This window comes from Oncorhynchus kisutch, linkage group LG22, assembly GCF_002021735.2.
Source record: "Oncorhynchus kisutch isolate 150728-3 linkage group LG22, Okis_V2, whole genome shotgun sequence".
In the NCBI taxonomy this organism is placed as follows: domain Eukaryota; kingdom Metazoa; phylum Chordata; class Actinopteri; order Salmoniformes; family Salmonidae; genus Oncorhynchus; species Oncorhynchus kisutch.
Genome location: NC_034195.2, coordinates 14,389,665 through 14,412,864, shown reverse-complemented (window position 1 = coordinate 14,412,864; position 23,200 = coordinate 14,389,665). Strand labels below are relative to the sequence as shown.

At 39.9% G+C, this 23,200-nt stretch overlaps 1 protein-coding gene across 2 annotated transcripts in view; it reads left to right on the top strand.

Annotated features, from left to right (window-relative positions):
• cpt1ab (carnitine palmitoyltransferase 1Ab (liver)) overlaps positions 1–23,200 on the top strand; it is a 70,122-nt gene that overhangs the window by 32,484 nt on the left and 14,438 nt on the right. Inside the window, exons 4-9 of one of the 2 annotated variants that reach the window (XM_031801202.1) lie at positions 455–626; positions 3,119–3,220; positions 4,030–4,167; positions 4,450–4,527; positions 11,869–11,976; positions 15,143–15,230. In XM_031801202.1, coding sequence (XP_031657062.1) covers positions 455–626; positions 3,119–3,220; positions 4,030–4,167; positions 4,450–4,527; positions 11,869–11,976; positions 15,143–15,230 — 686 coding nt within the window. Of the gene's footprint in view, positions 1–454; positions 627–3,118; positions 3,221–4,029; positions 4,168–4,449; positions 4,528–11,868; positions 11,977–15,142; positions 15,231–15,895; positions 15,981–23,200 lie in introns of both variants that reach the window. The other variant, XM_031801203.1, reaches the window with a different exon arrangement.

Here is a 23,200-nt window from a genome sequence, read left to right as displayed (position 1 = left end):
CTCCATTTCTCTCTCTCTATTTCTCTTTCTCTCTTTTACTCTCTTTCTCTCTCTCTCTCTCTAGTGGGTATGTAAAGTTGTGTTCATTAGAATTCACATAACAAAAATGAATATTTCTTATTGGACAACTCTTATTGGAGTGCCTCCCTGTTTCACTATGTTTCTGATCATTTCCTTCCGTTTCATGCCAACTGAACACGGATACTGGTTGTACAGAACCAGTATCCATGTCAGGCAGCTTCTGACCCTGTCTCAATTTAATATAATTCAATTCAAAGGCTTTATTGTTATGGAAAATGTTAGCACATATATTGCAAAAGAAAGCTTATAGAAACATTAAATCTTTGTTGACTGAAATACATAATAAGAAATATATAATACTCAATGAACAATAGTGATTAACAGGACAACACTGTAATGATATCTCTCTCTCTCTCTCTCTCTACCTGTGCAGTCCGTACATGTCGGAGGACAGCCAGCGGGTGGTGGGTGGGGTGCTGGTGGGCACAGGCCTGTGGGTCACCATCATCTTCATCATGAGGAATGCCCTCAAGTGCCTGCTGTCGTGGCACGGCTGGATGTACAACCGCCACGGATCTGTCTCCTGGGGCACTCGACTCTGGATAGTGAGTTACAGTTACTATGTCATCAATGCACACATGGGCCCTCTGGAACTGTTGTTTGTCTGAAATGTTCAGAACTATACTAGGCACATAATTGTTACTTGTTGAGGTGTTTCATCACAAATAGTCTAGTTACGTTTGAGTCAGGTGTAGGTACCTTAGATACCAAATAAATACCTTCACTATGTTCCATTTGAACCCATCTAGGCCTAAGCTTTGATTCTCTGTGCAGTAAACCTTTATTAAAACGTTGACATTCCTTCTAAGTCTTACTTGTTTTGATTCTTGAGAACTAGGAAGTTTTGCTGTTAGAATAGATCACATCAAGAACCCAACTAGCTTCTGCTTTTAAAAAATATATATATTTTCATTTTACCCACTTTTTTTTATCTTGTCTCATCGCTGCAACTCCCCAACGGGCTCAGGAGAGGCGAAGATTGAGTCACGCGTCCGCCATACCGCGCTTCTTAACACCAGCCCGCTTAAGCCGGAAGCCAGCTGTACCAATGTGGCAGAAGAAACACTGTTCAACTCACGACCGAGGTCAGCTTGCAGGCGGCCAACCTGCCACAAATAGTCGCTAGAGCGCGATGAGCCAAGTAAAGGCCTCCCCTAACCCGGACAATGCTGGGCCAATTGTGCGCCGCCCAATGGGACTCCCGGCTACAGGCGATTCTGACACAGCCTGGGATCAAACCCGGGACTGTAGTGACGCCTCAAGTACTGCGATGACGTGCAGTAGACCGCTGCGCCACTCGGGAGGCCGTTTTGCCACTTTTTGACCTCATACTAGTTATCTCGAGCACCATAAGTTTCTACATACAGCACTTGTCAACATTTTTGACACACCTATTCATTGAAGTGTTTTTCTTTATTTGTTACTATTTTCTACATTATGGAATAATTGTGAAGACATCAACACAATGAAATAACACATATGGAATCATGTAGTAACAAAAAAGGGGTTAAACAAATCAACATTGATTTTATATTTGAGATTCTTCAAAGTAGCCACCCTTTGCCACAGGATGACAGCTTTGCACACTCTTGTAATTCTCTCAACCAGCTTCATGAGGTAGTCACCTGGAATGCATTTCAATTAACAGGTGTGACTTGTTAAAAGTTAATTTGTGGAATTTCTTTCCTTCTTAATGCGTTTGTGCCACTACTAAAGGACAACAGTAAGAAGAAGAGACTTGCTTGGGCCAAGAAACACGAGCAATGGACATTAGAACGGTGGAAATCAGTCCTTTGAGTCCAAATTTTAGATTTTTGGTTCTTTGTGAGATGCAGAGTAGGTGAACAGATGATCTCCGCATGTGTAGTTCCCAGCGTGAAGCATGGAGGAGGAGGAGGTGTGATGGTGTGGGGATGCTTTGCTGGTGACATTGTCTGTGATTTATTTTGAATTCAAGGCACACTTAACCAGCATGGCTACCACAGCATTCTGCAGCGATACGCCATCCCATCTGGTTTGCGCTTAGTGGGACTATCATTTGTTTTTCAACAGGACAATGACCCAAAACACACCTACAGGCTGTGTAAGGGCTATTTGACCAAGAAGGAGAGTGATGGAGTGCTGCATCAGATGACCTGGCCTCCACAATCACCCGACCTCAACCCAATTGAGATGGTTTGGGATGAGTTGGACCGTAGAGTGAAGGAAAAGCAGCCAACAAGACTGTTGGAAAATCATTCCAGGTGAAGCTGGTTGAGAGAATGCCAAGAGTGTGCAAACCTGTCATCAAGGCAAAGGGTGGCTACTTTAAAGAATATAAAATATATTATTGGGAACTACATGATTCTATATGGGTTATTTCATAGTTTTGATGTCTTCACTATTATTCTACAATGTAGAAAATTGCAAAAATAAGGAAAAACCCTTGAATGAGAAGGTGTGTCCAACCTTTTGACATGTACTGTATGAATATGAGCTTAAAAAGTGGTGAAGTGCCCCTTTAATTGCTAGCGTGTCTTCACACACTTCTGAGTATGAATCATGTCATTTCTATGCTGTCCAAACACACCGCTGCTTATTAGTCATGCCTTTTAACCTTTGTTTCCTTCTCCTGTAGCTAAATGTGTTCTAACGTGCATTGGTCTCAACAGTCTAACATCAAACCACACATGCCTAGAGATGCATTGTAAAGTTTTCTGCTAGAGCAATAGTAAAGAATAGATCCATAATTTTAAAAAAACACTTGATTTGCTATAAAACTAAAAGTCATGAGGCTGGAGGAACGTAACCAGTCTCAAATTCATTAGTATAACCTTTGAATTCATTAGTATATAGCCTCATCATTATTTATTGATAAAAATTGCTGTAAAGATCACAAATTATGCCTTTAAAACCACTATTTTCTTGTAGATTGTTCTCATGAACTTTGCCTTACATATGGTATCCAGGTTGTGAGGTAAATCAGAAAGGCTAATTTTACTCTTTACCCCTCCACTCCTTTCACCCCTCCCCTCTTCTACTCTGCTGTCGTTCACAGTTATTTGTCAAGTTGTTCTCTGGCAGGAAGCCAATGCTCTACAGCTTCCAGAGTTCGCTGCCACGGCTGCCCGTCCCTCCGGTCAAGGACACCTGCAGGAGGGTGGGTTCATCCTCTGATGACTTCATATCCTCTGATATCATGTCCTGCGACGTCATATCAGTTGCTTAGATTACTGGCCTCTATGAGGACATCCCCACATTGCATTCGGAGGAGTTGCTGTTACTCTGAAGCTAAATTGATAGTCAGATATTTTGGGAAATTGTTAATCACAGATTCACATAAGTGTAAGGAATTTCCATCAAGTAATCTGTAACCATAGGCTGACAACTCAGAGGACGCAATAAGACTGCTCTCTGCACCACAGTCAGTATGTCAATAAAGCGCCACTCTCCTTTCAAAGGAGATATTAGTATTTTCTTCATTAGGCCACTGTTAATACAATTCCTTTTTTTTTGCGTGTCAGCAGTCAAGTTTTCAAGCGAGGCCGCTTTCAGTATAGAGCAAAAACTGCGTTGATGTGTTTTGCATATGATGAAAATTTGATTTGGGGATTGTATTAACAGTGGACTAATGAACAGAATACTAAAATATTCTTATGGCTTTACAAGCAAAAGCAATGATTATGGCCCGTTATGGGGATGATACTTGACACTAGGGTTAGGTTACACAAAAAGGCGATTGTGGAAAGAGGAGAGGAAAAGAGGCTTTGCATCCAGCCATCGTTCCCTTCTCATCCTGGTTGAATGCATTCAGTTGTGTAACTGGCTAGGTGTCCTCTTTCCCTTCCCTTTCCTGAGACCGTGTTGCCAAAGGGAGTAACTGTTCAACTGGCAACCATACCACCCTCCTCACAAAACAACAGAAAACATGAAATGAATTTAAACATTGTACCCTTCCATTCTCTCCAGTACTTGGAGTCAGCTCGTCCATTGATGGATGACGAGCAGTATGTGAGGATGGAGGGGCTGGCAGGGGAATTTGAGAAGAACCTGGGCCCAAGACTACAGTGGTACCTCAAGCTCAAGTCCTGGTGGGCCTCCAACTATGTGAGTCTCTCTGTACCTCCTCCTTGATATATGGGTTATACACATTCTAATGCTGTTTAATGTAGGGTAATGACTCACGGAATAATCTATATATATATATATATATATATATATATATATAGAATGTTATTTATCCTAGGGCAGACTGTATTCATCATGACACAGGGCTTTATTTCTTTCTATACCTTTTTTTCATATATCTCTTTCGCTCTGTCTCTCTCTCTCACTCTTTCTCTGTCTGTCTTTGTCTCTCTCTCTCTTCATTCTCTCTCTCTTCCTCAGGTCAGTGATTGGTGGGAAGAGTACATCTACCTCCGAGGTCGTGGGCCCATCATGGTCAACAGTAACTACTACGCCATGGTAAGACATCTCTCACCTAGCAGTGGGTTGTGTGAGATTCCTTCTAAAAGTGTTTTTAATGGTGAATTTACCCAAGAAAATGTGTGTATTGACCATATTGAACCTGTCTGAATGTGAGTATGCTGTGACTCAGTATCCCAGTGCTGTAGTTGTGAGTATAGACAGACAGAATGTAGTAGACACGACAGAGCTGTAGTTATTTGTATGGAGCCTTGTCCACTGTTCTATATCTGTTGGGCAGGAGGTTTCACATGCTCATCACAAGGCAGTCTATGTCTTACGAAATGTATTGGATGAATGGTTTGTGCCTCTTGAGTTCCCGTCTCCAAATTGTTACCCTAACCTAACCTATTTCACAGGGCCGTGCTTATGTTCGTTCTTAGATCTGTTGTAAAACATTTTTTGTTATATTCTTTACATATTATTTAGCAATTTTTTGGTTATTCACTTGGTATTCTCCCCAAACGTAAGCTCTGTCGCTGAGCTAGGTGACATTTCCAATGTGTTTCTTGTTTTGATTAACGTGTCCGAGGAAGAGATTAACTGATGGACTGCGGCTAGGTTAGGGTGTTTAGACGTCTGTCTCTTATTTGATTAGCATGTCTCAACTCTATTCAAGTGGGCAACCATAAGCAAGATTATGTCCTGTAAGTCTCCCATAAACTTTGACCCAATAACTGATCTACCACGTCTGCTTAAAGGGATTCCTCACCTAAATTACAATGTTTTATGTTATGGTTCCTTTCACTGAATGTGATTTCATGGGCTAGGAGAGATTGGGATCCATACTCCCCAGAGTTTGTAAAGATAGCGCCACAGCCACTATTCACTAACATTAGTGTTGATGACCAAAAAACTAACAGTTCAGTAAGCATGAAAATTAAGAAACAGGGAGGGACTACCTGGACTTGTTCAGTAAAAAATGCAAATGGTCTTTTTCCTTTATTTAACCAGAGAACTCACATTGAGGTTTACATATTTTTCAAGTAAGCCCTGGCCAAGAAAGCAGCATGCATGCATATAAATACAGTGGGGCAAAAAAGTATTTAGTCAGCCACCAATTGTGTAAGTTCTCCCACTTAAAAAGATGAGAGAGGCCTGTAATTTTCATCATAGGTACACTTCAACTATGACAGACAAAATGAGAAAAAAAATCCAGAAAATTACATTGTAGGATTCTTAATGAATTTATTTGCAAATGATGGTGGAAAATAAGTACTTGGTCATTAACAAAAGTTTATCTCAATACTTTGTTATATACCCTTTGTTGGCAATGACAGAGGTCAAATGTTTTCTGTAAGTCTTCACAAGGTTTTCACACACCGTTGCTGGTATTTTGGCCCATTCCTACATGCAGATCTCCTCTAGAGCAGTGATGTTTTGGGGCTGTTGCTGGGCAACACAGACTTTCAACTCCCTCCAAAGATTTTCTACGGGGTTGAGATCTGGAGACTGGCTAGGCCACTCCAGGACCTTGAAATGCTTCTTACGAAGCCACTCCTTCGTTGCCCGGGCGGTGTGTTTGGGATCATTGTCATGCTGAAAGACCCAGCCACGTTTCATCTTCAATGCCCTTGCTGATGGAAGGAGGTTTTCACTCAAAATCTCACGATACATGGCCCCATTCATTCTTTCCTTTACACGGATCAGTCATCCTGGTCCCTTTGCAGAAAAACAGCCCCAAAGCATGATGTTTCCACCCCCATGCTTCACAGTAGGTATGGTGTTCTTTAGATGTAACTCAGCATTCTTTGTCCTCCAAACACGACGAGTTGAGTTTTTACCAAAAAGTTATATTTTGGTTTCATCTGACCATATGACATTCTCCCAATCTTCTTCTGGATCATCCAAATGCTCTCTAGCAAACTTCAGACGGGCCTGGACATGTACTGGCTTAAGCAGGGGGACACGTCTGGCACTGCAGGATTTGAGTCCCTGGCGGCGTAGTGTGTTACTGATGGTAGGCTTTGTTACTTTGGTCCCAGCTCTCTGCAGGTCATTCACTAGGTCCCCCCGTGTGGTTCTGCGATTTTTGCTCACCGTTCTTGTGATCATTTTGACCCCACGGGGTGAGATCTTGCGTGGAGCCCCAGATCGAGGGAGATTATCAGTGGTCTTGTATGTCTTCCATTTCCTAATAATTGCTCCCACAGTTGATTTCTTCAAACCAAGCTGCTTACCTATTGCAGATTCAGTCTTCCCAGCCTGGTGCAGGTCTACAATTTAGTTTCTGGTGTCCTTTGACAGCTCTGGTCTTGGCCATAGTGGAGTTTGGAGTGTGACTGTTTGAGGTTGTGGACACGTGTCTTTTATACTGATAACAAGTTCAAACAGGTGCCATTAATACAGGTAACGAGTGGAGGACAGAGAAGCCTCTTAAAGAAGAAGTTACAGGTCTGTGAGAGCCAGAAATCTTGCTTGTTTGTAGGTGACCAAATACTTATTTTCCACCATAATTTGCAAATAAATTCATAAAAAATCCTACAATGTGATTTTCAGGATTTTTTTTCTAATTTTGTCTGTCAAGTGTACCTATGATTACAGGCTCTCATCTTTTTAAGTGGGAGAACTTGCACAATTGGTGGCTGGCTAAATACTTTTTTGCCCCACTGTATATACAGTATATGTATAGTATATATATAATTTATTTAACTAGGCAAGTCAGTTAAGAACAAATTCTTATTTTCAATGATAGGAACAGTGGGTTAACTGCCTCGTTCAGGGGAAGAACGACAGATTTTTACCTTGTCAGCTTGGGGTGTCGATCTTGCAACCTTTTGGTTTCTAGTCCAACGCTTTAACCCTATCCTGCCTCCCATATATATATATATAAAAGCAAGATGTAAAGTGTTGGTCCCATGTTTCATGAGTTGAAATAAAAGATCCCAGAAATGTTCCATATGCACAAAAAGCTTATTTCTCTCAAATTTTGGACACAAAATAGTTTACATCCCTGTTGGTGAGCATTTCTTCTTTGCCAAGATAATCCATCCACCTGACAGGTGTGGCATATCAAGAAGCTGATTAAACATTACAAAGGTGCACCTTGTGCCGGGGACAATAAAACGAAACGCTACTCTAAAATGTAGTCGAGATGGCGCTTTATGGTAGAGAAATGAACATTAAATTCTCATGCCAATTGCACACTACATAATTCCATGTGTTATTTCATCGTTTTGATGTCGTCACTATTATTCTACAATGTAGAAAATAGTCAAAATAAAGAACAACCCTTGAATGAGTAGGTGTGTCCAAACTTCTGACTGGTACTGTATATAATTTTGGGGGTGAAATATTCCCTTAACGCTGCTAAGCACTTTATGATGAGGGACTGTTTCAACATGTTTCTTCTGCACATCCTACCATTCCAGTGTTTAATTGTTATGTTGTAATTACTTTGCCACCATGGCCTATTTATTTCCTTACCTCTCTTATCTTCTTTGGGGTAGGGGGCAGTATTGGGTAGCTTGGATGATAAACGTGCCCAAATTAAGCTGCCTGCTACTCAGCCGTAAAAGCTAGAATATGCATAGAATTAACAGATAGAAAACACTCTGAAGTTGAAAAACTGTTTGAATTATGTCTGTGAGTATAACAGAACTCATATGGCAGGCACAAATCTGAGAAAAAAATCCAACCAGGAAGTGGGAATTCTGAGGCTTGTAGTTTTTCAACTCAGCCCCCATTGAAGATACAGGGTGATATTAGTTATGTTTCAATTCCCAAGGCTTCCACTAGATGTCAAAAGTATTTAGAACCTGTTTAGAGGATTCTACTCCAAAGGAGGGGCTCATAAGAGCTCTTTGAGTGAGTGGTCTGGCAGAGTGCCACAGCCTCAGTCTGGTGCGCTCACGTGAAAGGTAGCTACATTCCACTTCATTTGTCCAGACAAAGGAATTGTCCGGTTGGAACATTAATGAAGTTTTATGTTAAAAACATCCTAAAGATTGATTCCACACTTAGTTTGGCATGTTTCTACGAACTGTAATGGAACTTTTTGATCTTTTCGTCCAACGTTCGGCGCTACCTGAACGTGCTTTTGGATTTGTTTACCAAATGCCCTACAAAAGAGGATATTTGGATATAGCTGATAGACATTATCGAACAAATCAAACATTTATGGTGGAACTGGGAATCCTGGGAGTGCATTCTGAGTGAGTGAATATTTAAAATGCTATTTCTGAGTAATGTTGACTACCCAATATGGCGGGTATCTTTTTGGCTGCCTTGTTGTCTAAAGGCTGTTTGCATGCATGGTTTGCTTTCACCGTAAAGTTTTTTTTAAATCTGACACAGCGGTTGCATTAAGGAGAAGTTTATCTAAAGTTCCATGTATAATAGTTGTATCTTTATCAATGTTTATTATGAGAATTTCTGTAATTTGATGTGGCTCTCTGCACAATCACAGCATGTTTTAGAACTATTGAACGTAATGCGCCAATGTAAACTCAGATTTTTTGATATAAATATGAACTTTATCAAACAAAACATACATGTATTGTGTAACATGAAGTCCTATGAGTGTCATCTGATGAAGATCATCAAAGGTTGGGGATTCATTTTATCTCTATTTCTGATTTTTGTGACTCCTCCCTTTGGCTAGGAAACATGGCTGTGTTTTTCTGTGGCTTGGTGGTGATCTTTGTGACCTTTGTGGTGCTTTCGCTGTAAATCCTTTTTGAAATCAGACACTGTGGCTGGATTAACGAGAATATTATCTTTAAAATGGTGTAAAATACTTGTATGCTTGAGGAATTTTAATAATGAGATTTGTGTTGTTTTGAATTTGTCGCCCTGCACTTTCACTGGCTGTTGCGGGGGGAACCCCAGTCCTAGACAGGTTATCCTACCTCATTTGCACATGCTGTATATAGATTTTTCTACTCTATTATTGATTGTATGTTTGTTTATTCCATGTGTAACTCTGTTGTTGTATGTATCGAACTGCTTTGCTTTATCTTGGCCAGGTCGCAGTTGCAAATGAGAACTTGTTTTCAACTAGCATACCTGGTTAAATAAAGGTGAAATAAAATAAAGTAAAAATAAATATTTAGGTGTCTATAATTCAACAGCCAAGTTAGGCAAGATGGAAGTTTAGGAAGTAGGGCCTTGTATACAAAAAGGGAGTAATGTAGATATCTACGGGTCTTTATCAAAGTCCAGCCAACATTTTTACACAGGATGCAGTGATGAGTATCAAACTGTCACCTGTAACAAAACAAAGGGCACTGTGGTAGATGGCATCCAAGGTTTAAGAGTAGTAGCAGCTGCACTTTGAAAAAGAATTTCACCATAATCAAGAACAGGTTAAAACGGTTGACTGAATATTCTGCTTCCTACTGCTTAGAAAAAGGCACAATCTGTTTCTGTAGAAAAAGACAACTTTAAATCTTAGTTGGTTAACCAGAGGGAGCCAAAGATTGAGACAGGAGAGAGGCAGGACACAGTAGTCACAGTGGGTAGGCCTGTTGTAGGGTTTAATGGTGCTGCATTCGGACATGTTTGAAATTGGGGTCACATTCTTATCCATTAGTACAGCGCCGGTCTAAATTAAGCAAGGGGACAGACGTCTTGTAACTGGCACAATTCACAACATACATGTTTACCAGCTACTCACACAAATGACCTAGCAAACCTGAGCCCTCGGCAAGGTGGGCACGGGATATCCCACACAAAGCCCACACCAGCCAAACATGGGCTAGCCCATGCCAAGCCTACATTAGCCCAACACGGGCCAGCCTTCAACAGCCCAACACAGAATAGGCCACACCAAGCCCACATCAGCTCGACATGGGCCATCCTACACCAGCTAGCCCATAACAGGCTAGCCCATCACAGGCTAGCCTGTGCAGAAATTGTTAGATTACTTGTTAGATATTACTGTACTGTCGGAACTAGAAGAACAAGCATTTCGCTACACTCGCATTAACATCTGCTAATCATGTGTATGTGACCAATAAATTGATTTGATTTGACCAAGCCCAGAACAGGCTAGACCACACTATTTGAATATTTGTGGGTGTGGTTTGAGCACAGTTCATTTTGTGCAACCATTACTGAGAGTGTCGTTCCAGTTTCTCCTATGTTGTGTCATGCCTAAAACAAGATCATCCTCTACACAAGATGATCTTCTACACCGAAGTCTTTTAAAATTCTTAAATAAGTCAACGTGTCATGAGTTTCTCTTGAACAATAAGATGATCTTCTACACTGAAGACTTTTAAAATATTAAATAAGTCAATGTGTCATGAGTTTCTCTTGAACAACAATTGCAACAATTCCAATGATGTTCAATTCTCTGGCAACAGCTCTGGTGGACATTCCTGCAGTCAGTATGCCAATTGTACACTCCCTCAAAACATCTGTGGCATTGTATTGTGTGACAAAACTGCACATTTTAGAGTGACCTGTAATTGTCCCCAGCACAAGGTGCAACCTTGTAATGATCATGCTGTTTAATCAGCTTCTTGATATGCCACACCTGTCAAGTGGATGGATTATTTTGAAGAAGGATACATTCGCAATAACAGGGATGTAAACACATTTCTGCGCACAATTTCAGAGAAATAAGCCATTTTTTAGTTCAGCTCATGAAACACGGGACCAACACTTTACATGTTGCGTTTATATTTTTGTTCAGTATATGTATGGTAGTAACAACTTGTCTTTCTGATACAATGTAACACGTTCGCTTAATACCTTTAAGGCTACAAAATTATAGAATTAATGCATTGAGTTAAATTGTAATAAATAAATAATAAATACATTCCTATGAAATAATAGATCAAATTAATAAATTGGCATAGGGTGGGCAATACACATAGGGCCAATTCCAATGAGCTAAATTTGGGACCCAAATGGGCCCAATAAGGGCAGCCGATCCATAGGGTGGTGTTTTTCAGGTGAAGTAAAGGCTACCATTTGGGCCACCTTCCTTGTGGCGAATGTGAAGCCAATGAGCAAAGTCGCATCAGCCCAATGTGGGCAGGTAATATTTTAGCCTGCATTGGGCCCATATCATGCCAATGTGGGAATGTTTGCTGGGTAGTTAGTAGGAGTCTAGGCTTGGGCCTTGAGTTAAGTAGCTACGTCAAGCGTTTTCTGACCATTTCGAATGACTGGAACTGAGTTGATTATATTGTGTTAAATTTGATTATATTATTTCCTTCTCTCTCTCTCTCTCTCTCTCTCTTAACACCCTCTTTCTTTCTCTCTCTCACAATTCAATTCAATATGCTTTATGTTATTTGCATGCCAAAAAATACATTTGTATTACCAAAGCAGCAATACACAACAATTGAATAATCTAAATCTCTCTCTCTCCTCTCTTCCTCTCTGCAGGACTTCCTCTATGCGTTCCCCTCTCATATCCAGGCGGCGAGGGCGGGCAATGTCATCCATGCGATCATGCTTTACAGAAGGAAACTGGACCGAGCCCAGCTCAAACCAGTGAGTTACCCTCTCTCTCTTCCTTCTTTTCATCCCCTTTTCTCTGTGTGTGTGTGGGTGTGAGTGATTAGTTCTAAGATTGAGGACTTTTTATGTTTCCTCATTCTACTGATGCCAAGCATGTTTGTAATACATCATCTAGTTGATTATGTAGCCAAGCCAAAGCAATGGGTACTGGTGTGAGGTAAATGGCTTTCTGTGCAGCGTGTGACACTGTGCTTTATGCTCGTTATACTGCACGAACAGCAGTGACCAGCACCCATTCCAACCTGAGATCAGTTTTTTAATGCAGGCCAACTGTATGATATGCTGAAAAATACTGTTTCACCTCTTGACTCTCTCTCCTCATCCCACTACCTGTCTGTCCCTCCCTCTTTCGTTACACCTGTGCATGATGCTTCAATGCACGTTCACTTTTCAACAACATACACACATATACATATAATATACAGTACACAGTACCAGTCAAAAGTTTGGACACACCTACTCATTCAAGGGTTTTTCTTATTTTTACTATTTTACTGCTAGCACTTCATCACTTTCCTTGGTCAAATAGCCCTTACACAGCCTTGAGGTGTCCTGTTGTCCTGTTGAAAAGCAAATGATTGTCCCACGAAGCGCAAACCAGATGGGATGGCTGCAGAATGCTGTGGTAGCCATGCTGCTTAAGTGTGCCTTGAATTATAAATACATCGCAGACAGTGTCACCAGCAAAGCACCATCACACCTCCTCCTCCATGCGTCATGGTGGGAACCACACATGCAGAGATCCTCCGTTCACCTACTCTGCGTCTCATAAAGACACGGAGGTTGTAACCAGAAATCTGAAATTTGGACTCATAAAACCAAAGGACAGATTTCCATCAGTCTAATGTCCATTGCACGTGTTTCTTGGCACAAGCAAGTCTCTTCTTCTTATTTGTGTCCTTTAGTAGTGGTTTCTTTGCAGCAATTCAACCATGAAGGCCTGATTCACACAGTCTCTTCTGAACAGTTGATGTTCAGATGTGTCTGTTACTTGAACACTATGAATCATTTATTTGAGCTGCAATTTCTGAGGCTGGTAACTCTAATGAACTTAACCTCTGCAGCAGAGGTAAGTCTGGGTCTTCCTTTCCTGTGGCGGTCCTCATGAGAGCCAGTTTCATCAGCTGTCAAGGCAAAGGGTGGCTACTTTGAAGAATCTCAAATATAAAACATACATACACACTTTTTTGGTTACTACATGATGCCATATGTGTTATTTCATAGTTTTGATGTCTCCACTATAATTCTACAATGTAGAAAAAGCCTTGAATGAGTAGGTGTGTCCAAATGTTGACTGGTACTGTATGTGTGTGTAGTATGTTTAAATGTGTCAGTGTGCATTTATATATATATATATATATATACATATGTGTGTATGTATGTACAGTTGAAGTCGGAAGTTTACATACACTTAGGTTGGAGTCATTAAAACTAGTTTTTCAACCACTCCACAAGTTTCTTGTTATCAAACTATAGTTATGGCAAGTCGGTTAGGACATCTACCTCGTGCATTACACAAGTAATTTTTCCAACAATTGTGTACAGACAGATTATTTCATTTAGAATTCACTGTATCACAATTCCAGTGGGTCAGAAGTTTACAAACACTAAGTTGACTGTGCCTTTAAACAGCTTGGACAATTGCAGAAAATAATGTCATGGCTTTAGAAGCTTCTGATAGGCTAATTGACATCATTTGAGTCAATTGGAGGTGTACCTGTGGATATATTTCAAGGCCTACCTTCAAACTCAGTGCCTCTTTGCTTGACATCATTGGAAAATCAAAAGAAATCAGCCAAGACCTCAGAAAATAAATTGTAGACCTCCATAATTCTGGTTCATCCTTGGGAGCAATTTCCAAGCGCCTGAAGGTACCACGTGTATCTTTACAAACAATAGTATGCAAGTATAAACACCATGGGACCACGCAGCCTTCATACCGCTCAGGAAGGAGACGCCTTCTGTCTCCTAGAGATGAACGTACTCCGGTGCAAAAAGTGCAAATAAATCCCAGAACAACAACAAAGGACCTTGTGAAGATGTTGGAGGAAACAGGTACAAAGTATCTATATCCACAGTAAAACGAGTCCTATGTCGACATAACCTGAAAGGCCGCACAGCAAGGAAGAAGCCACTGCTCCAAAACCGCCATAAAAAAGCCAAACTACAGTTTGCAACTGCACATGAGGACAAAGATTATACTTTTTGGAGAAATGTCCTCTGGTTAGATGAAACAAAAATAGAACTGTTTGGCCATAATGACCATTGTTATGTTTTGAGGAAAAAGGGGAGGCTTGCAAGCCGAAGAACACCATCCCAACGTGAAGCACGGGGCTGGCAGCATCATGTTGTGGGGTGCTTTGCTGCAGGAGGGACTGGTGCACTTTACAAAATAGATGGCATCATGAGCTGGGAAAATTATGTGGATATATTGAAGCAACATCTCTATCTATCAGTTAAAGTTAAAGCTTGGTCGCCAATGGGTCTTCCAAACAGACAATGACCCCAGGCATACTTCCAAAGTTGTGGCAAAATGGCTTAAGGACAACAAAGTCAAGGTACTGGAGTGGCCATCATAAGCCCTGACCTCAATCCTATAGACAATTTGTGGGCAGAACTGAAAAAGTGTGTGTGAGCAAGGAGGCCTAAAAACCTGACTGTTACACCAGCTCTGTCTGGAGGAATGGGCTAAAATTCACCCAACTTATTGTGGGAAGCTTGTCTACCTGAAATGTTTGACCCAAGTTAAACAATTAAAGGCAATGCTTCCAAATCCTAATTGACTGTATGTAAACTTCTGACCTACTGAGAATGTGATGGAAGAAGTAAAAGCTGAAATAAATCATTCTCTCTACTATTATTCTGACATTTCACATTCTTAAAATAAAGTGGTGATCCTTACTGACCTAAGACAGGGAATTTTTACTTGTATAAAATGTCAGAAATTGTGAAAAACTGAGTTTCAATGTATTTGGCTAAGGTGTTTGTAACCTTCCGGCTTCAAATGTATATTTGTGTATATCTATGTATATATATATGTATGTATATGAATGCACACACACAAACACACCGGGTAAATGTTTTGTTTCTGTTCTGCTGTTCTGTCCCTCCCTCCCACTGTTGGACACTGCCGCATTAGATTTACTTGCTGGCGAACAAGGTTCCTCTGTGCTCTGCCCAGTGGGAGCGCATGTTTAACACCACCCGCATTCCCGGCCAGGAGACAGGTAAGAGGAGGGCACTGACTGCAGCTCTGTCCTCTGCCATCCGACTCCTGTGGTGACCCACAGCCTGCTGTCGCCATGGCAACAGGCGCAGGACACAAAACCCCTGACCCCTGTTCTCAGTGTTTACCCAGCACATCCTCCCTGAGTAGAAGGAATACTTCTTATTGGCTCCTCTCAAAGATGATGATGAAGTGTCACTCATTAATTGGCTCTTATATTTGAAACTGTTTGACCTGAAGTCACTGTAGCAGACAGAAGGCCCATACACATTTGAGCGATGTGATGTAATAGTGCTTAATTTCCACACTGGTGAACTAAATTCTAAATTCAGCATTGGCAACAAATTAAGCCCACCCGCATGAACACTCCCGGGTTTGAAGTGGTACTAGGGAATATGTTAGGGTTGACAACAAACTCCTTTGGGTTGTGCTGGTGAAACAGATGGTGGGGCCGCTGATTTCTAAACTCCCCGTTCACGCCTTCAAGCCTAGCAGCCCTCCAAAACCCTTCCTGCTGCCACTTCTCGTCTGGCTCATCAGCCCAATCTTCATCCCTCCTTCTCATCATCCTCCTCTCATAGGTCCCTCTGTTATCTGTGGGGTTTTCGTTTAGTTTGGTAGTGCCATCTCTCTCTGTTTGTTGACTCTCCCCCTTTTGCTTTTCAGCTCATGCTCCTAAACACTATTCCCATGTGCTCATCCCAATACGAGCGTATGTTCAACACCAGTCGTGTCCCAGGTGTAGACACAGGTAGAGTCTTGTGTGTTGCTGCATCTCCCACTCCCAATACTACTCCTATTCTTACTTCTACTCCTCACATTTTTGCACCTTTTAATTTAGATTAATCGGATGTGTAATTAATAATAATGCTGCATGCTACTTTTAATTTATATGGGGAAGTATTCTGTGCATGTGAATAGCCTCCTAGCAGTGTGTGAGTTATGGTGGTAAAATTGGCCCTGCACGTTGCACTCTGCTAGGACTGTGATTGGTAACTGTAGCCATCACTCATGAAAAGTTATCATTGATAGATAGCATGATAGTAATCAGTCAGTACAGGGGCTGTATCCACAAAGCGTCTGAGAAAAGGTCATAGGAATCCTGTTAAAACATGTTTTCAGAAGAAGAAGAAACTCCAAGCGCAGAGTAAGTTTTAGTAAGTTTTAGGATGGGCCCAGATACCTTTTTTGGGATTTCACTTACCACAAATGGCAAATCACTTCCTCATTGAGTAGTAAGGGGCCCCTGAGAAAACATGAGCAAAGGCTCCAAAAACACCCACATTATACAAATTATACGGAAAAGCTCTCAGTATAGAGGTGCAGATCTTTAGATTTGTTGTACACATGAAATTGTGTCATTCCGAACTTTACCCGCTACGTTATTCTCTTTTGTGTGACTCTATCCAGCTGACTCTATACAAGTAACTGCCAAAATAAAGGAAACATCAACATAAAGTCTCATAATAGCAGTGGCATGTGTTAAAAAATTTTTGGGGGGTCTCTGTGTTTCATAAGACTGAATGTATCTCAATGGAGAAAAGCATCCGAGCAAACGAAACAGCGCCCCTCTGTCTCAGAATGTGTGGCCCATCTATCTGATGCTTTCTGGTCAAAAAGAGTATGACACTGTTGCTGCACATAGCATTGAATGCAAGGGAAGCCAGTGAGCATCTCCCTTGATAAAAAAAAAAAAAAAGTGTCAATGGAAGCCAGTTTGGATTTCACACCAATCACATCAGAAGCCAAACATCATTGACAGAAAACTTTAATTGTTGCTTCTCGTTGTGTCGTTGTCTTCCTGTGGCTAGAAAGCTAACTAAAATGGTCCCTTTCCTAAATTAGTCATGGATGGAGATCCAATTTTTTTAACTTCATTCTCCTTACTGGCCATCGATTATAACAGAGATTCTGATCCAACCATAAATGCATACGTTGTACACCTGGCCTGAAAGGATGGAAGTTCAAAATGTAGCTAGATGTAGTAGGCTAATGTTAATTTAACTAGCTGGCCTGGCGCATCGTTGCCAATGAAAGGAAGTTAGGCTAGCGAGCAAGCATTTTAGCCAAGTAGCCTAAGACAACAAACGGGCATGCTTTAAATGATGTTCAGCTTATAAAAGCTTCATACAGTTTACAATATGTATTGACACTTTATGTCGTGTCCTGTAATACTTAGTGTGAAGTGAGACACCTTCAGTCAATCATAACACATCCATAAAGGCTCTAAATTAAGTACAGCGTCATGCGATATAAAGTCAGACCCCTTTGGTCATTTATAACACATATATAAATGCCTTGTATCATATGACGCTGTACTTACTATAACGTCAGACACCTTTGGTCATTTATAACACATACATAAATGCCTTGTATCATTTGACGCTGTACTTACTATAACGTCAGATACCTTTGGTCATTTATAACACATACATAAATGCCTTGTTTCATATGACGCTGTACTTACTATAACGTCAGACACCTTTGGTCATTTATAACGCATACATTAAGGCTTAATGATGTAAACACGTATTAACACTTAGGGATTTGCCACTTACAGCTAAATTAAATGTTTAAACCATGCATTTCCTTTTATTTGTAAATGTTTTAAACAATACAAATACATGACGTTTCAAAAAGTCTAGCAATGCAATTACATTGAACATTACACAGGGCTGTGAATAGTGTAGATTGACCCTGAGCTGGCGGACGAATGGTTCTTGCCTCTCTTCCTGCTGGAGGTAATGCATGTTGGTTCCAACCTTAAAAGTAACAACAAAGAAAGTTAGCAGGTATGTTAGGAAATGCCTTTGTCACACCATCTGGATAAGGGTATTTCTGTGCTGCGCCAGAAACTCTAAATGGGAAGATGGAAACTCCATTCAATTTGTATTATTATATTCCTCTTTTATTTACAACTGTCTCAAGTCTCATGACGTGACTATGACAAGTGGCTGTATCTAGGCAAATTTGTATTTAGCTGAGCCTGCTAGCTAGCCAAATTTTGGCTATTGCTGTGAAGTCACTGAAATTATTTGAAATAATGATGGAGGTAGCTACAATATGTCATCTAACTCAACATTTGACTACTACAAACTCATTTAAATTACTAAATTATTAGTTTTTTTGCTGTCCAGTGGGAGCACAAGTGGACATTTGACTTGCGAACTCATTACATGACCAGCGTCTCGCCAACAACCCTAGAAAAGTCATTCTCGGTCACGGAATTTTGGAAATGTTCAAGATAAAAAATACTCCAGGTAATAGTAGAAAAGTGTCAATAAACATGATATATTAAGTATAATTGTCGAAACATTAACAATGATCCATATGTATAACCATATTTAAGTGCCATTTTATGTTTAAAAACATGTCCCAATTTTAAATAAATGCCCCATAAGCGGTGTTTATGCCACACTTTATAAAGCAAAGGTTTATGTCACATTTGACATTGGTGGTTATGTCACACAGTTATGCCTCATTTATGAACATGAGCATGCCATATGGTTATAGATGATTTGTAACACTTATGTAGTCTTTATGAAGGCTTCATGAAGGCTTTATTATTGCCTTTATAAAATGCACATCATTTAAAGTGGGACCCTTTAAACAGTAAAGGCGTGTACTGTATGACAAAGTAATAGACCGTTTAGGCATTATGAAAGACACATTGTCGTGTCTCTTTTTTACTTGCCTGCTCGCTCGCACGCACGCACACACACACACACAAATCAGTACCATGGACATCCACATCATATTTAGCTTATGTTGATTGGACTAAATCGTTTTTGGTATATTTTATTTGTCACTGTATTAGACTATTCATAGGTGATTTAAATTATGTTGAAATATTTAAGTTGAAATGGTGTTGGAATATTGGAGGCAGCGCCTGTTTTCTTTGCGAATTTACGGTAACTCTGTAGTTCTAAATCAATAGTTGTTTAGTAGTTTGATAATGTCGGAAACATGAACTTACTTTACCACGCTGTAGGTCATGTTATTGTTTGTTACATGCAATATATTTTGTGGACTTCACCTGACAGATGTCGCTCTCTGGTTATGTGATGTAACAAAGGTGTGGTTGAATTTATTTTGCCACTGTGTCTTCTTATTGTTTCGGTTTTAGGTCTATATATCATGTATGTCAACGCATATGAACTAAGAGGTTATAGCGGAATCAACGTAATTATTACAACACATATGTTGTAATATGGCTTTTTTTTCCTGGCTTGGCTTCCCTGGTGATTTTTACCCATGCACCGCTACTGTGTTATTGGGTGTCGGGCCATCACGAGCCGCGAGAACTGCTTTAATGCACCTTGGTATAGATTCTGTAAGTGTCTGGAACTTCCTGTGTGGAAGCACCCCATGCTTTCAATATACTTAGTATCCTTTATTTACTCAAGTGCTTCCTTTATTTTGGTAGTTTCCTGTAGAATGGATGTAGAGGTATCGCTCGAGTTGCACCAAAATTGAATATAACATTGCGGATGAAGTTCAGAATGACACAATTTCATGTGCCCTACCTTTATTCTTCTATAAGCGGCGTTGGGTTTAGCACTAACCGACCGTTATAGAACATCTAAAGACTTCCATCACTGTACTGCATCACTAGACATGCCGTTTCTAAAAGGACGTATTTGGGTGTTTTTGGAGCCGTTGTCCATGTTTTTCAGGGGCAAATGATACGCAATAACCAATCGCGATGAGGCATAGCCAGCTGTGAACTCTATTGCGTGCTTCCAACAACCACAGTGCATATGACTGAGCGTACTGTATAATGTTGCAATGGTAAATCTTTTGATCCGACACCATCATTCTGCCTAATGTGTTGGCATGCATAACACTTTTTTAAAAAACCAATTATGAAGGTTGTTAAAAAGCGTGATTTTTATAATATAACGATATTATCAACACACTCGTCACTCCTGTTCAACAATTTAGAGTAGGCACTTGCCGGTAATGTTGCATAAAACGTTTGAAAGGTCTACAGTATAATTTTCATTGAACACAATCAAAGTTAACATGAAAACATAGATGCCTTCAATTGCCTAGTTATTTTACAACGTGCTATTGAGCTCCAAATGGATAACTTGAAATAACATGATGTAGGTTATTTAAACGATCTAAATAAATGCAGGCAATTAACTCCAATTGCACCAAGAGAGCTGGAAAATGGGGACCCTGGCCTTGACCCCACTCTCTGTGGGTGTCTGGGATATGTAAGGGGTTGGGATATGCAAGGAACACATTTCCATTACACACTTGTACAAATGTGTAACAGGACAAATATAAGCACCCACCAATTTTATTTAAACTTTCTTAACGTTTAGACAGCAATTTTTTCATTGGTTTTCCTTTAAAATTATAAGAAAATAAAATGCATAAAATAACATTTACTTCAAATCCTATTGTGTGGTATGAGCGCTGGGGGGCAATGAAGTTCTACCGCAGTCATGAAGTAGGCGGCATCTGGAATCTGCTTTGGGTAGGTGACATTTTGTCCCGAAGACAACCGTTAATTCCTGTTGACTCTGGTGTTGCTTCATTTTTTATGTGCATTATCGACTCGTAACAAAAAATGTACCTAGCCAAGTGATCAGTTCTTCTCCTTACATTCTCTTTTCCCTCCGTTACACGTCTCTCACTCAATGTCGTTCTTTGTTATAAGTCTCTCACTCAATTTCGTTCCGACCGCTCCCTACACACCTTCCTGCTGAAATGATTGCCTATGAAAAAGTCTAAATGATAGAATACACAAACAAAACTGTAGACAAGCAACTAACCTTCGAAATTCAGGACAGCTTAATCAAAATGGTTGATTAAATTAAGGAAATATGTGTTCCAACCCCAAAATACAGTTTTGGAATAATTAATGCCTCTTGTATATGTTATGCTTTTTGATAACTGCTATAGTGTGCCATTTAGAATAGGTCCCCCCCTAAACTAGGCACATTCTAGAATGAAATCTGCAACAACAAAAAATGTAGTATTCATTGGTCTAGGGGCCTTGTTTGTTTCATGATTAACAAAAGCCTGCCCACCAAGTTTAAGCTCACAAATCAAACACAGGGCAAAGGAATTACACACCATATGCTGGTATATGTTAACTACAATGAAGTGCGGACCGCTTTATATCCATGGGAAATCATTTGAAAGAGTCATATCTCCTCTTACTAACATTACAGCATTGTTGCATCATTGTTGCATTTATGATGGGACCTGTTAATGCTAGTTTTGTGATAACTGCATTGTGATTTAAATTTTGAAGAGGAAATAAAACAGTTAGGGATTTTTTGGTGAGGGATTTTTTTCTTAATGTTAAGGATTCAATTTCCTTTAACATTCACACCCCTAGCCTATATAAGTGCACATAAAGATGAAGGCAAATTCATCTCTATTGAACAACGAAAAAATCGGTCAATTCTGAAGTCCTATCATGTCAGCAAAATATAACAAAAATGGTCTCATTGGCAACCCAAAATTCATGCCAATCACTGGATTAGGTTGCATATTAAAATATTTTCAATCATGCATTCCTGCTTGGACATGTTAGATGTAACAACTTTATTATTGAACACCATCTCAGTAGTCTGCTACACTTCTTAATAAAGTGTTGTGAATTACTTTAAAATAACATTTACATACAAATATACGTTTAATAAAGGCTTTAGATGTATGGCAGCATAAATACAGCATATTATTATAGAATAATATGTGATCATTGCTACAATATCTTTATCATCACTATTATCCTGTATCTTCTGGAATCATGGAAGGAGATGATGACTCAAATCTATTCTATTGGAGTGCCACCAAATCATGGGCAGAAAACATTTGTGGCACCTGGGGAAAATATCTGGAGTCCTGTATTAGCAGTTTTCGTGTTTCATGTCAGTTGTAATTTTGGGTGAACTATCTCTTTAAGTCTTTGCCATCTTGGAGATGAACAAATAATCAAAGGCTAAGGTCACATTGGACAGCTTTAAGGAAATGAGCTTCAAGTCATGTGCGATACACTGGGTTTTCCCCTAAATGTTCAGAGTCCAATAAGGAAAAAACACACTCACTGACCTAGTCTCTGTTTGGATCGTGCCCACAAAGGAAAACTTTTTTTTTAAATGTTTCGCAACAGAAGATGAAAATGAGTCCAGGTAGTCGCTCCCTGTTTCAATTCCTTTTCCTCCATTTGGTGCCAAATGAACACGATGGACTTCTGTCACCCCATGAATCTCAGTAATGATTCACTTTCAATTGCAGTCACTCTTTTCCAGAGAAAATCACAGTGAGTGAATTCAGATACGAAGATTGTAAAAGAACATTTCAAACCCAGTTGTTAATGAGAGATACATTTATAAATTAGAAATGACCCACCTTAAGAAACAAACCTAATATCCGGCATAAGTAATCTATCAATGTACTAACTTTCTGAGTTGTTTTAGTTGATGGACTGATGAAGATATCCCTCTAACTCGTTTGGAGTGCTCAATTAACAAACCAATCATGCTTTAGAGGAAATCTGCATGCTCATAGTCTAGATGTTGCAATTATGTATAATATTTCATTAGTAAATATAGTGTAATATAATGTAATGTATGACTCAGTGAATGTGTGCAGCTCTGTTGAGATGAACAGAGGAAACTCCTGAAGAAATGAAATTCCCAAAATATGACCAAAATATGATAAAAGCAGAAATGTCACAAAATATTATTTGTAGTCAGTCGTGGATCACCATAATTGATTTTTTTATTTTTATTTTACCATTATTTAACTAGGCAAGTCAGTTAAGAACAAATTCTTATTTTCAATGACAGCCTAGGAACAGTGGGTTAACTGCCTGTTCAGGGGCAGAATGACAGATTTGTACCTTGTCAGCTCAGGGATATGAACTTGCAACCTTTCGGTTACTAGTCCAACTCTCTAACCACTAGGCTACCCAATGTCAATATGGATATTTTTTAAAATAGAGGT